This window comes from Rhipicephalus microplus, chromosome 4 (genome assembly GCF_043290135.1).
Source record: "Rhipicephalus microplus isolate Deutch F79 chromosome 4, USDA_Rmic, whole genome shotgun sequence".
Lineage (NCBI taxonomy): Eukaryota > Metazoa > Arthropoda > Arachnida > Ixodida > Ixodidae > Rhipicephalus > Rhipicephalus microplus.
Window position 1 is genome coordinate 125,647,510 of NC_134703.1, and position 14,018 is coordinate 125,661,527.

Below are 14,018 nucleotides of genomic sequence, written 5' to 3' on the forward strand. Positions count from 1 at the left end.
AATATCCAAGAAGTCCAAATATTTGGAGTCTGAAAAAACGGTCAACGACTGTATCTCAGTATGGTCGAAAACGCACCGGAGTTCCCCTTTAACCCTAAATTGTCACGCTTTAATTTGGGAGCACTGGGCGACATTCTGTCTTGTTATTTTTTAATTAAACTCTGGGCTAGTCTAGTGCTGCAGTATTTGTTTTATAAATTAATGTATTCAAATGTCAAAGGCCTTGTTTTTGCTGGTGGAAGGCAACATCGGGTTAATGTCACTTCATAGACTAATACCATTGTCAAGCTACTTAACAGTTGGTATGGCCACTCTTTTTTGTGGTCACGGGGTGCCAATTAAAAATGTATTCTACAAGGACTATTATACACTTGTGATGTAACAGTGCAGCTCCCTCTACATTGGACTCAGCAGGAAATGGTCATTCTCGGGCATTTCTGGCATAGCGAACAAATATTTATCACATTTGGCATATAAAAGCAGGTTTTCTTTTGTAACAGCAGCTCTGCCAGGTTCACTTTTTATCATTATTTTTTAATACAGCATAGTTATCACTAAGGCATTTTGATGGCACTTCCCCAATGTTAATGAGGAGTGGGTTCAGTTTCAGTATCAGGCAGCAACTACAAAGTTGATCTATTCTACTTTATGAATATTGTTCACATTGCCATAACTTCACTGTGCTTGTTATTAATAATCTGTGGGCAGGCTATTTGTACAGCATGAGGCTCACTCGCTCGTATACTCCTTTTATTTGCCTTTTCTTTCAGTCGCAAGGACGACCGGGTGAGGCGCTCTAGTGTCGGCTCGGGGTCTGGGCGATCGCGGCGTTCCTCAGAGTCTGGCCGGGACTCTTACGATGACGGAGGGCGGCAACCGCTGTCACGGCAGTACAGCAATGTAAGTGTTCTTGTTGCCAGAAAGCAATGGTGGCAAAACTCTTTGCTTCCTCGTTGGGGGCTTGTTTGTTTGAGGGTTGTAGTGCAGCTGCAGATCTGTAATGCTGGTTTTTGCTGGTTTCTTTTTTATTGTTTTGTTTTAGAATACCTTGCAGTAGATGTTGCCGAAAGTGTTTTCTATAAGGAATTCCTTTTTATTGAAGTATGAAAAAAATGGCTTTCTCACTCAAATGTTGTAACACTGATTAGTGATGGCAAGTAGCATTTCTTAACTACAATCACTCAGTGATGCCGTGTCACGCATCGCATGGCCTTCTTTTGTCTTGAAGATTGGTTTTAACGAGCTGATTAAACTTTCAAAGGGATTGTCCATAAGCAGAGTATAGAAGCCGTCCACTACTCTACAGCATAACTTAATAAAAGTCTGGTTATGCTGCATTTGGTATCGACAAAAATAAGTTTAAGAGTGATCTGGGTGTTGCAAAGAAAATAGAAGGCAGTCTAAAAAATGTGCCTTTCAAAAAGATCATTTTGTGGGTGTTCACTGCTTACACATCTGGAGGTGGGTTCTTCAGTACATCACATGGTGAACTGGTGAAGTCGTGAGTGTAGTCTTGGGCACCCATCTCAACCATGGTAGTACACTAGAATCTGGACAATACGAATTCGAAGGGAGCTTACAAAGCATTCGTATCATCCAGAATTCGTATGAACAAAAATAAGTTGAAGCTGATCGTGGAGTTGAGCAAGAACTTTATTGGAGTCAACTACTTCTTGGTGAAAATAAGTATTTTGAATTTTCCTGCTTTCAATGAAGTCCCGCGGTTTCCTCACTCATGCTGCTGGCGCTTAAATTGCGAGTTGCAGCACGCTAAAATGAACTGAAACATATTTGGCGTTGTACCTGCAGTTCGCTTTTGATAGGCTTCCAACTTTTCTGAAGGGATGTTGGATTGACAATAAAGGCTTGTCGGGTTCTTGATGATCGGGGAACTGCGCCTCAACACCAACGAAAGAGGAGGGACTACGCACGTTCGCTTGTTGACTGCTGAGACCGCACTACCTAGTTCTGGCCAGCGCGACCGTATGGGCGCTGGTGGCGGCATTTTTCGCCATGCCACCTACGTCTATACATGCCACCGCCGCCGCCTACACCGCTTCCATTTTGCCCGTTTTTTCTTAGCATTGAACTTCGTACCGAGTTCTAGGTATACATTCAAGGCACTGAAAAGAAACTGTTTACACCTGTATAGACGTTTCAGGAGATACGGCAGCAGAAACGACATGAGCGGATGCACCGGCAGCGGCGCCACGGATCCAGCTGGCAGGGTAAAAGCGAGACAAATTGGGGCATGCCGACTCGCTGCTGCTGCACCTTCTTGTACTTCCGGTGTTCTCGGCGATCGTAGTTCAAATCAGGGTTTCGGGGAACGCTTCCTTGTCAAGGTCATGTGCTTTGTCGGGCTGCGTGGGTAGTTACGATTGCGCAGACGCGAGCCATTGTTGACGCCTTTGCCACCATGTGGAATATGTGGTTAAAGTGGAATCTCGATGATACGAATCTCACGGGGTCAGGAAAAATATTCGTATTAGCCAAAATTCGTATCATCGAAACAAATAAAACTAGCTAAATTAACAAAGAGTCGGCCGTGAACTCATCCAGGCACAAGTACGTAAAAAGCATTTATTTCTTGATGAAAAAGTCTCTGATGTCCTTCTGCCTCTTTTTCTTCGCCAGGTCACCTAGTAGACTTTGTTCGAAAGCATAAAAACGCCTGCACGTGTCGTCGCTGACTTCATCCGCTGCCACAGCGCGCCTCAGAACGTCGAGCGCGTGCAGCGTTTCAGCCGCCGGTGGTGGTCCTTCGCCGTCGCCCACGTTTATGTCGTCGCCATCATCGCTGGAATCGGCAGCCCCGCACGTGGCCTCAACAATATCTTTGACCGTGCGCGCACCACAGGTGGCGAGATTGTCATCTGCCGTGCAAAAATCATCAGATGTGCACTCGACGTTGAGCTGTTCCCAGTCCTCAATTGTAGGATCTTCCGGCTCTGGGGGCACCTCTTCTGGACTCCCGAAGAAGCCGCATTTGCCGAAGCAGTTCGCTACGGTAGTCGGAGTTGCCCCATCCCATGCCATAGCTATAAAATGGATGGCGTCCAAGAGGCTTATTCTCAGGTCACCTTCGTCCTTTCGGTCAATTTTTGCGAGTAGGCGACGCACAAGAAGGCTCTTAAAATGGTGCTTCACGTTCTTAATAATCCCAGCGTCAAGGGGTTGCAGGTGCGTCGTCGCATTTGCGGGTAAAAAGACGAGTTTGACGTTCTGAAGCGTTACTTGCCTCGGGTGGGCGGCGCACTGGTCAAGAAAAAGAAGAATCTTCCGATTCTTACAAGCCATCCTCCTGTCAAGGAGTGACAAACACTCTTCAAACAACGCCGCCGTCATCCACGCCTTTTTGTTTGCGCGATAGACGCACGGCAAATGACTCTCGCGCTTGAAGCACCGGGGCTTTTGGAACTTTCCGACTACGGTCAGCTTAAGCTTTTCTGATCCGTCGGCGTTACAGCACAAGAGCACAGTAATATGCTCTTTGCTTTTTTTGCCTCCTCTGCATGCTTCGCCTTTTAAACAGAGGCTCTTTTCGGGTTGCAGGTTAAAAAAGAGACCTGCCTCATCAGCATTGAAAACATCACGAGGCTCATACTCTGCAATGAGTGACGGCAGCTTCTCTAACCAGTCGCTGACAACTGCCTCATCAACTTTTTTCGCTTCGCCGCAGACGCTTTTGTAAACGAGAGCGTGCCTAGTCTTAAAGCGCTGCAACCACCCACCTGAGGCCTGAAATCCGTCGATATGCAGAGCAAGTGCAAACTCGCCGGCTTTCTCCCGCAAAACTTTGCCATCAATATTTACGCCAGCTGCGGTTACTTCTTTAAACCAAGTCAGGAGAGTCTCTTCAAGTTTCACGTGCTGAGCGGTCTTCGCTTGCTTTGCGTTGACGTTGAACGAAAGCACGTTTTTCATTATGATCTCTCGCTCTCCAACAACTGTGCTCAGTGTTGACGTTGCAAGGCCTAGCTACTTAGCCAACTCCGTGCGCTTTCTCTTAGGATCCTCATCGACCTTTCGAAGGATGTCTAATTTCTCCTTAAAGGGGAGCGCTTTTCGCTTGCGAGACATAGCTCGTTGCGACTAGGCAAAATGGCGCAAACAAAAAGAACGCGGCCCGAAGCACAGCACTGCAGCCACTCCGTCCATCGCCACGCAGAGAAAGAGGAAAAGCACAACAGCAACAAAAGCGTCACTGCCCCACTTGCCCCGCGCAGTCCGCCGCGTCGTCGCGTCCGCGCCGCCGCACCCAAAAAAAAGAGGGAGAAAGGAATTTGTGACCAGCGCCATCTCTAAACCTAAACCGAAATCAAAGGGCGCAAGCAGTCTCTGAGGTCTCCGATATTGCACACGCCGATGTTGGAGGCCTGCCACGCGCTGCTGGCAGGCACCGTTGGCAAAATGCCAAACCGGCGGTGCAGCACGCATTCCGGCGCGCGACTGAGCGCTGTTCTATTTCGCTGCCGTCAGTGGGGCGGCGTTCATTCGTATCAAACGACGGGAGCAGAAAATCGATACGTAACAAACGTACTCTAGCGCATTGCAAAGTAATGGGGCTCGGCAGGGACCACAGAAAAATGCGTATCATCGAGATTCCACTGTAGTTGTTTACATCATGTGGTTTGCGAGCTAGTGCAGGCCAAGTGCGTACGGGCCTTCTTCCCACAGACTAGCCGCGTCTCGCCGTTTGCGTGCAGCGTTCAATCGCGCGTTCATATTATCTGCGGTGGCTGGGGAACCCATTTGTATCGCGCCTAATCGCAACGTATTTTATATAATGTAGTCCATCCGAAGCAACCTTGAAATTCGTATCAACCGTAATCGTATCATTGAGATTCATTGTAATGAAGAGATTTGTTAGTTGCACTCAAATTGGATAGCAGTGCACTTGGGTTTTCTTCATTCTTGCATCCAAGCGCACTGGATAGCTAAATCAGTTTTATTACTCTAGTCCAGGTCACATTTACTGTGGTCAACTGTTATCTTTACTCGCCCGCTGCTTTTGCGTACACAGCCTGTAAATTAACTTCGTCCCTCACTTGCAGGACAGCGATCAGCATTCGCAAAGTAGCCGGCACGGTTCTCAAGCTGGCTATGATGGACCTGTGCGAGGTGAGTGTTTGCAACATTGAAAGTGAAAGGGGGAAAAGTTCGTGAACACCGAGAAAAAACTCGCTCTTCTCTTCTTGTGTTCGCTGCTCTGTTACCACTTCCTTCTCTGTTGTTTGGCTAGGAGGGGAGGGTATGATGTGTGTACGCACATGTGCTAAGACACCAGGCTTTGAAGAAGACAGGTCTCCTTGTTGAAACTCCAGCTCCAGCCACACCCTGTGTCTACGTCTTCTTTTTTTTTTTCCATCTCTTCAAGCTTTCATTTATCATAGTGAGAATGTTGCAGAACTTTGACTCCTCTACTGCAAGTATTTCAATGGCTTGCAGGTTGAGCTTCTTGTTCAAGGCAATTTGAGATGAGCGGTAGAAGGAGGTTACATCAATACTAATGTTGCAGAACTAATAATCAGGAAAGCAATATATGAACAGCTTGCCAGTGTCTCGTCCTTGTTGTCTTAGTCTTCACCAGCGCTAAGATACTGCGTTTTGAAGATGCACCGACAAGCCCACATAACTACATTTCAAGGGTACCCAGATTTGGCGCCACATAGTGTGAATGCTGAGCAGGCTGCTGAGAGAAAAATTGCAGTTTTTTTGCTACCTTCTCAACAGCGCACTGTTGAGAAGGTAGCATCCCCTTTTAGAACTGGCTGTCAGGGCTATTTGCTTGAGGCAAAAGAGTTGCCTGTCCCTGTGCTTTGGGTGTGTGCGTGATAATTAGTGTCCTTAGCTTCACAAAAGAAACCTTGGTGACATTGTAGGGGGAGTATTTGAAATTCCACCAGTTAATGTTTGTTCAAGCTAAAGCAATTACTAGTTCTACAGTGGTTGTTCTGCCTGTTTGTGTAAATTCATTTATTTCTGTTCTATCTCTGTTTGAGCTGTGTTTTCTTCATCATTCCAAAGTGTGTGTCTGTTCTGTTTTTCAATCTAGTGCTCAGTAGAAATTCACGTAAGTACATGACATCAGCTTGATGCTCATCCAATCAGAGCAACTGGTTTTTGTCCTAACCTTCTAGAATTTCTGTCGCCAAGCGTACCACAATTTTTTTTTTTCTTCAGGAATGCTCACATATCTATTAAACCTCATCATTCAGTATGATCTTGTACATTCGACACTCGTCGATTCAGAAAGTCTGGTAAATGGTAGGACGTGCCCTCTAATCCTCATCAGCATATGCATTACTTTATGGCATCAAACTCTCGTTCATTCTGCCGTGTTTGGCCACAATCTGATTTATTTGGGCTATCCTCGGAGCATGTCGCGAGCACAGAACCCTGCAAGTGTGCGACACAACACTATTTGTGCGACACTATGTGTGCGACACATCTCTATTTTCAATTATGCCCCGCAAGTAAAATTCCTAACGCCTCGAGAAAGACGCGGCCGTAAGTATTTAGAGCTGAACATTTTGTGATATGCATTTCTCACAGCTGAAAACAAATATGCAATTAGTTTTCATCTGTCACTTCCAGATCTTAAAATATTGACTGTTCCATAAATGTACATTCTGCCCACTGTTCAGACAGCTTGCTCATAAAAAGTTGCTGCAAATTGGATATGGCAGTGTTCTGTAAAGAACAGAGGGTGCTGAGAAGCCATAATTGTATTTTTAGCTTCATTCTTTCAAGAGTTATGGTCTTAACAAGTAGACTCGTCATAAATCTGAAACTGTTGCCTAATTATATGATTAATTACATCACTGTTCCCAATGAAATTACCACAATGTTTTGGTCTTGTTGCACTCGTCAATGTATAGCTTTCGAAATCCAACCACTAGATCAAAAGATACTATGGGCAATGGCCTGGAGACTTGATGAAAAATGTTTTGAGAAAACGAGAAAAGAAGTTTAGGGACACGGTGAGCATGTATATTCAACAGTTATTAGTGTAAATTAGTGCAGTAATAATGCTAGCTTAGTGCAAAACAACAAAAACGCTGACCAAGGTGAAACACAAAACTTAAAAAGACGTTTCGGCTCTCCACACGGGAGCGTTGTTCACAGTGACCACAAATGGCGTAGTGCGCTCTTCTTATGCATGTTTCATCACATGTTGCAGACATCGCGCGTACACAGGGGGGAGTGTCCCAATACAGTTAAACCTCGTTATAACGAAATTGGAGGGCCGCCGCTATTTGCTCGTTATAACCAATATTTCGTTATAGCCGTAGCGGGCATTTACCGCAAATATTATGCACTGTACTTACCCCCAAAAAAATAGCGGGCGAAATAGCATCCCGCCGCACGTTGGTATGCAACAAAATAACCGCATTCCGATATGAAAAGGAAAAAAGTCATGCACCTGTTTTAATGCACTTCAAAATACACAGCTTGCATTTCAGGCAGGCCCACTTGGTAGCCTCTGCTTCGTCGACAGATTGCGATTCGCCGCAGACCGCTCTCCCGACAATGTCGTGGCGTTCCTTGAAGCGTTGGAGCCAACCTGAACTTGCTACGAAGTTGTCATAGCCCATGATGCAGGCGAAGTCCCTCGCTTTTCCTTGCAGCAAGGCGCCGCTCACCGGCAGATTCCTGGCCCGCGTGTCCAAGAACCATTTAAAAACGGCCCTTTCGACCGCTTCAAAGGCAGGTGCCCTCATCCTCTTAGCGCTTCCTTTCACGCCACGTGCAGCAGCGTCGATGATGGACTCCTGCTTGCTCAAGATGGTTGACAGTGTGCTCGTCGATACGCCAAAGTCTCTTGCCACGTTGCCTTTCTTGGTCCCCGATTCGACGGCTCTTATCATAGCCGCCTTTTGATGTAGCGTTATGCGCTTTCGCTTCCCGCCTGGTGCATTCATGTTGCTGGAATCACGAGCGCAGCAGGATAAAAGAAAAGGCGGAAGCGATCGAAAAAGAGAAGAAACACGCACGCAAAAGCAACGCGGCTCACGTCGGCGAGCGACAACACTTGCAGAGAAAGTGTCTGTGAAGAGGAAGGGGCGCTCTTTTGCGCTGCCCTCTAGGAACCGGTTACTCAAAGGGAAGGGGGTATGTAAGACTAGGAAGCGCGCCTCAGCGCCATGAGAAAGGGGAGAGGGAGAATATAAAGAAGACACAAAAGAAAAGAAAAGGGTGAGACGTTCGCGGACCGCTCCGCTGTCGATGGTAGCCAAGCGGCGTACGTGCAGCGAACTCTCCTCCGGAAACAGCGCGTGCCGTCTGCTTTCCGCGCGTTGCTGGAGGGCGCGTGGCGGGAGTTTTGAACTGCTAAATACAGTTCTCGCGTTGAGCGCCGTCTCAAATTCGCGTTGTGCACTGTCGTGACATCGGCTCAAAATTTTACTTCCTAACAAAACTTGTTCGTTATATATCCTAAAACAGGCAAATTTTGCCTCGTTAAAACGAGGTTTTGAATACATTGGTTTGTATGGGGACATTCAAGGGGAATTAGGATTTGCTCGTTATATGCATTATTTCGTTATAGCCCGTCTCGTTATAACGAGGTTTAACTGTAATTCTGCTCAACGTATGCGCAGTAGTTTGAACGGCCAGAGATTCCATGTGCAATCGTGGCAACAACTTTCTTTCCGTGGCAGTGATGCAGGCTTTATCCCAGTCGATAGCGTGCCCAGTAGACGCAACATGTTCTGCTATCATACAGCTGATGCTAGCATACGGCGTTCTGGCGGTGCTTGCCCAGTCGTCAGTAACGTGCGCGGCAGCCTTCTACGTAGCAGGAATCATTCCCACTGTCACTTAATTTTTATACCTCTTTGCATCTCCTAGCAACATTCAACACGTTGATCTCAAATGGGCCGCGCGCCGCATACCCCTGCTTCCAGCAAGCCCCGTACAACTTCTGGTTCTCTGCACTCATCACACGTCAGCACAAGTGTTGTGGCGATGCCACATTGCTGATCTTTCTCGGAAATGCTGCTAGTTCGCCACACACACCGCACTTCATACACTAAAGCAGCTTACGACGGTGAACAGTTTGGAAGGAGTCGCGGTCGCTTCCGAGACTCAAAAAACAGACCGCTCGCGTCGTGAGGCTGACGTCGACGAAAGGTCCCTTTGAATGTCCTTTGCACGACACGCAAGGGCCACTTTTTCAGGGTTGAAAACCAGGGAAGTGCCAACGCGCAGATTTCGCGCGTGATCGTTGGTCCCGGCTATCGCATCCGTGATAGCACAGCCAGCTTTTTTCCGTGTTCTCGGCGACAGAGGGTTTCGCTGGTAAGACGCTGCATGCTCTCAAACACTGTTCTCGCTTCTTTTCGTACACATCAACAGTATGTAACTCTCGATGACCGCCTGCCATCGCACCGATCGCTCTCCCGTCGCTTAAGCCTTTTACAAAATGGTGGATTGCATACCGCTGTATAGCAGACGAATCCCTTGACATCCAATAGGAAACCGGGAACTGCCCCACGTGATAGGAACGCACCAATGATGTGCGAGTATTTGGTTTTTCTTTATTCGCGATAGCTTCGTTGTTGCTAGACGAAAAGCGTTCTTCCGCTAGGAACAGACAAAAGAATACGGCTTTCAGATGAGACCAAACTGGACGCGCTACTTGGAGTAGTTCTCAGTCGTTGCGGCGGCGAATATGACCGTTTTTGGATGGTTTTGCCAGGGCAAATAGTCACGAAACTGACTTTGAGACTGAATCACTCAACAAATACACATTACATAGCAATACCATTTAAGAAACACCTTCGTCAGGCACTATATATTATTTTAAAAAGTACTTCAGAAAATCAATTTTTCGGAAATTTTTCGGCCTTCAAGGCCCGTGTCTCCCCTGAGAATGAAGATTTGCTCGGACCTCCAACTAATTATTACTGCCATTAGCTACCACTGGCAACAATAATTTAATCTACTCTCATTGCAGAGGCAGAAGGTCGTGCCGTGATTTTAATCTACCCTCATTGCAGAGGCAGAAGGTCCTGCCGTGTGGGCTTATTCAGGCAGTTTGTACCCGTTTTTCGGGCAAGGCTGACTGTCGCGATATATTATGAGGGTTCGATTGTACTTAGTGGTTTGTCCTGTTGTTACGTGTTAGGCGAACCAGGAGACTTGGCAAAGCGACCTCCAGCCGACCGCATTCGACGACCAGACTCCGGTGGCAGCGGGCCAAGGGATGGCCCCTCTACACGTAACGGCGGCGAGAGGCCGTTTTCCAAACAAGAGCTCACTTCCGGCCACAAGAGCGACGACGGCAAAGAAGTAGTGAGTGCTGTTTGTTAGTTGCTGCTTGTAACTAGAAGTACCTTTTCTTTCAGTGCCATATGGTCACATATATCGCGATCATGCGTGATCGGGATCAAATTTATTTACCACGAATGGCCCCTCTGTGAACTGCTAAGGAAAGCGAGTAATGATAAATAAATTTGATCCCGATCGAGCTGTGTTGCAGTCAGTAGTGCACCCTAGGTGCAGTGTACTAGAAGGAGGTAGTGGAATGAATGAGGCAGCCGCGCCGCATCTCTGCTGATTCTCCCGCTGGTGACAGTAGCGGCGGCGCTGTAGTCACATGGTACCATAGATCTCACAAGCATCTGCATTGGGAGCTTGCACGCCGTGGCCTGCGAAAGCGTGTAATTGCTCGTTTCTAGCGTGTTTAATGCGTTTCTGAGTCTTTATCAGCGCATGCACACCTGCTACACGCCATGGTGCACGAGTGAGTATTGACCCAATCAAAAAAGTGCTCCCAATGCAGTGTGGCTTGTGCTTTCTACTGTTGATTCCTGTGTCATTTGTAAATTTTTGACTTGTGGTTATTTTTCTATTGTAGTACTAACTTTGGGGATTGTTATCTTGATTATATAATGAACTAATGAAGCTACACAAAAAAATAACATTTTTAGGATCGGGAGAACAAACTGCGTAAGCCTATAAACTCTTGTCGCATTTGATTCAATAATAGATGAGGTAGCCCCTCAGACGCATGTCCCCCGTTAAGGCTGTTTCACATGCCGCGATTGCAACAAAAAAATTGTTCCTTTCGCTCCAGTCACTGCGTTCGCAATGGCAGCTAATGGCGATTTCATTTCACATAAACCACAAATGGTCCGCGATTTTCACTTCGCGACTGGAGCAGTGAGCGACATATCTTGCCACCGTTCGTTGTGGCAGACACTGTAGAATTTTTCAAATATAATGGAACAATCTGCGTTATATTATTAATTTTCCATGAATGGTAACGAAGAGCACTTGTGTTTCGTCATTTGAGAACACTTCTCAATCTAACTACACTTTGAAACGCGCAACAGCCATTATCAAAACAAACACGTCGACGCAATTTTGACAGCTTGGCAATCTCGGACCTATTTCGACGGGTCCTGAACAGAAATAGCTGCTATCAGAGCCAAAATTTCCAACATCACCGTGAACTGCTGCGGCGGGGGCAAACTGGCATGTGTGTTTTTTTTTTTTTTTTTTTTTTTTTTTTTTTTTTTTTTTTTTTTTGCTACAAGCGAATTTGCAGACTGAAAATCGCTACTTTTTGTGTCGTGTGAAACGGCCTTTAAGCAGTTTTTCCAGATTACCAAGCATTTTTTCACATCAACAGTGATGCCCTAAATGTTGTGCAATTGCATGTACTAATATTTAAGAGAGATAGTTTGTTTTTCTCTTTGGTGTCACTTTTATGTCATAAGAAACTATCCTTGATGGTGAACTATCATCGATCTCTACTTATTGGGTCGTACTTTCAGAGGCTTGGCCAAAGGAAGGCTCCAGAACATTGAGTTGTCCCTGTTCCAATGCTTTTGAAAGTGCAACTAGAAAGTGAGGATCAAATGCGTGAAATGCATAGTATTTGGAGGGAAGGGCGAATGAAATTAATAGTAAACATCTCGTCGTCTTTTACCTGTCTCTGCGCAGGTGTACACAAGCCGAAATATCTACGCGCATCTGCAGCAAGAAGACGGAGACGAAGTCTCTGACTAAACGTAGAGAAAAAAAAATGCTGACTGTGACGTCATCGATGATGCCTGTGCACCTTCCTCTTCACGCTCGCAGCGTCGTTGGCATAGTGACTCTTGCTAAGAAAGTGCTCTCCTCCTTACCTCCCTCTCTCTCACACAATCTTCTAGTTCTTACCTAGCTGTGTTCTCTTTCTTTTACAACATTCATGCGCAGTTGCTTCTAGAAATTTTTTTTTCTCTTCCTTCTTGCCTGCAATGTCTTCATTTCGCTATCACGTAGGAACCTTTCGAACACCTCGCTCTTTAAGCACGTTTAGGCTTTAATTTGTTTCTTTGTGCGTGCCATGAGATGTCTTTCCGCGGCCTGTGGGATCGCTGCCATCCCAGGAAAAGTAGCATGTGTGTTCTCAACAAAGCAGCAACACATGGCATACACACACAGCCGAAATTCCGAGGCGATTTTTTTTTTACCGACAATACATACTGTGGTTGCCTCGTTTCTCGGACCCAGAAGTTGCTCCGTATTTATTACTCGACGTCGTGCCGGTTTTTGGCGACTTGCGTGTACCGCTGGCATGCCTGTGGCTGTGCTTGGGAATGTGAGCAGTCCTTAGCTTCTCTTGAGCAGGCTGTAAATATACAATCAGGCTTGTGTTACCTTTTCTTTTGGCAACTGGCCTTAGTTTACCATAGGTGCTATGTTGGCTGGCTGGCTGCCTAGTAGGCCTACGCTGTGGCACTCTGCTGTAGCGCGAGTGTGTAGCTTTAGCCCTGCATGTGGGACTCTTGCATGCTGCCGATCAAAAAACAACCACGACACTAGCAGCTGACAATGTTGTGTTTGAAACATAGTGGCCTTTTTTTTTCTTTTTTTAATTAGAAATGCAAATGGACTTCTATTCTGATTTTTTTTTTTCCCTGGTGTGCACTGTGTGCAACATTATGCACGTACTCGTGAGGCATGTACATACCTGAGTAGTTTTTGTTGCTTTTTATTTTTTGTGCAATTGCATGAATGCGTGACTTCTTTTTTTCTTTTTCTCCATGGTCTTCTGCAAACGATGCATCATCTTGGGCCTTGGATTCTTGCCTGTGGGCAAGTGTTGTGCAAAGTTTGCTCCCTTTTTCTAGGAAAAAGTGAGCGTGGGGAAAAAAAAAGCTACTGAAGGTTTGTAGTTGTCTAGTAGAGGAGCAGTGTACATAACTTTTTAATTGAAGAAATAATCACACTTCTTAATGTAATGATTTCGCTTGATGCTGCGGTGTGTATCCACGAGATGCAGATGTCTTTGGTACAACAGAGTATGTCCGCATTTTTCCTTCCCTCTTCATCGGCTGGGTTGAGGAAATAAAAGTAAATGCTATGCTTGTGGAATAACGTGCCTCTTTTAGCACTAGTATGTTAGGACTACCGTGCATTTTGTCTCCACAGCAGATAGTGCTTGGCTCAAGATCCGGCATTTGGCAAGGCCAGGTTACTGCTATGAAATGGCATCTTGAAGCTTCGTACCTACTGGAACAAAAGGAGTGGCTCGTAAACCAGCACACTCAAGTGACAGTCTGCCAGGTTTCATTGTGCTTGTTTCAGCATGGGAGCTCTCAAGCAAATGCATAGGCACTGAGAAGTCTACTCTAGCTGCTCCCTTTCTTACCAGTGTATGCACCAGAACACGGCGAGCTCAGTGCATGCTGCCATATTGAAAAACACGTCAAGCCATCTGTTGCAAGTGCGACGAAGCAGCATCCTGCACTGCCACGCGAGCATACGCTCCCGCAAATAAAACGCGAAACTTCACAACTATATTCCGGCTGTAACATCAGCATAGCGCTAGAATCTTGCTCCAACTTACGCTCATGTACCGCATGTGTCTATCATTCGCCAGTCATGCCGGGCTTTCAAAACACACTTGCGGTGCGAAAGTGCCAACAAGAACAAGCAACCGGCACGATTTGCTGCATCATGTTGTCATCTTCACAGACAGTTTTGAGTGTCTGAGCGAGTTCTAATATCTTACA

General features: G+C 46.2%; 1 protein-coding gene across 5 annotated transcripts in view; it reads left to right on the plus strand.

Moving 5' to 3' along the window:
- Positions 1-13,380, plus strand: part of LOC119172351 (eukaryotic translation initiation factor 4B) — a 42,060-nt gene extending 28,680 nt beyond the window's left edge. For all 5 annotated transcript variants that reach the window (XM_075893629.1, XM_037423412.2, XM_037423410.2 and 2 more), the window contains exons 10-13: positions 771-900; positions 5,058-5,124; positions 10,136-10,302; positions 11,959-13,380. In XM_075893629.1, the coding sequence (XP_075749744.1) occupies positions 771-900; positions 5,058-5,124; positions 10,136-10,302; positions 11,959-12,024 (430 nt within the window). In that variant the 3' untranslated portion in view covers positions 12,025-13,380. The remainder of the gene's footprint in view (positions 1-770; positions 901-5,057; positions 5,125-10,135; positions 10,303-11,958) is intronic.
- The last annotated feature ends 638 nt before the right edge of the window (positions 13,381-14,018 follow it).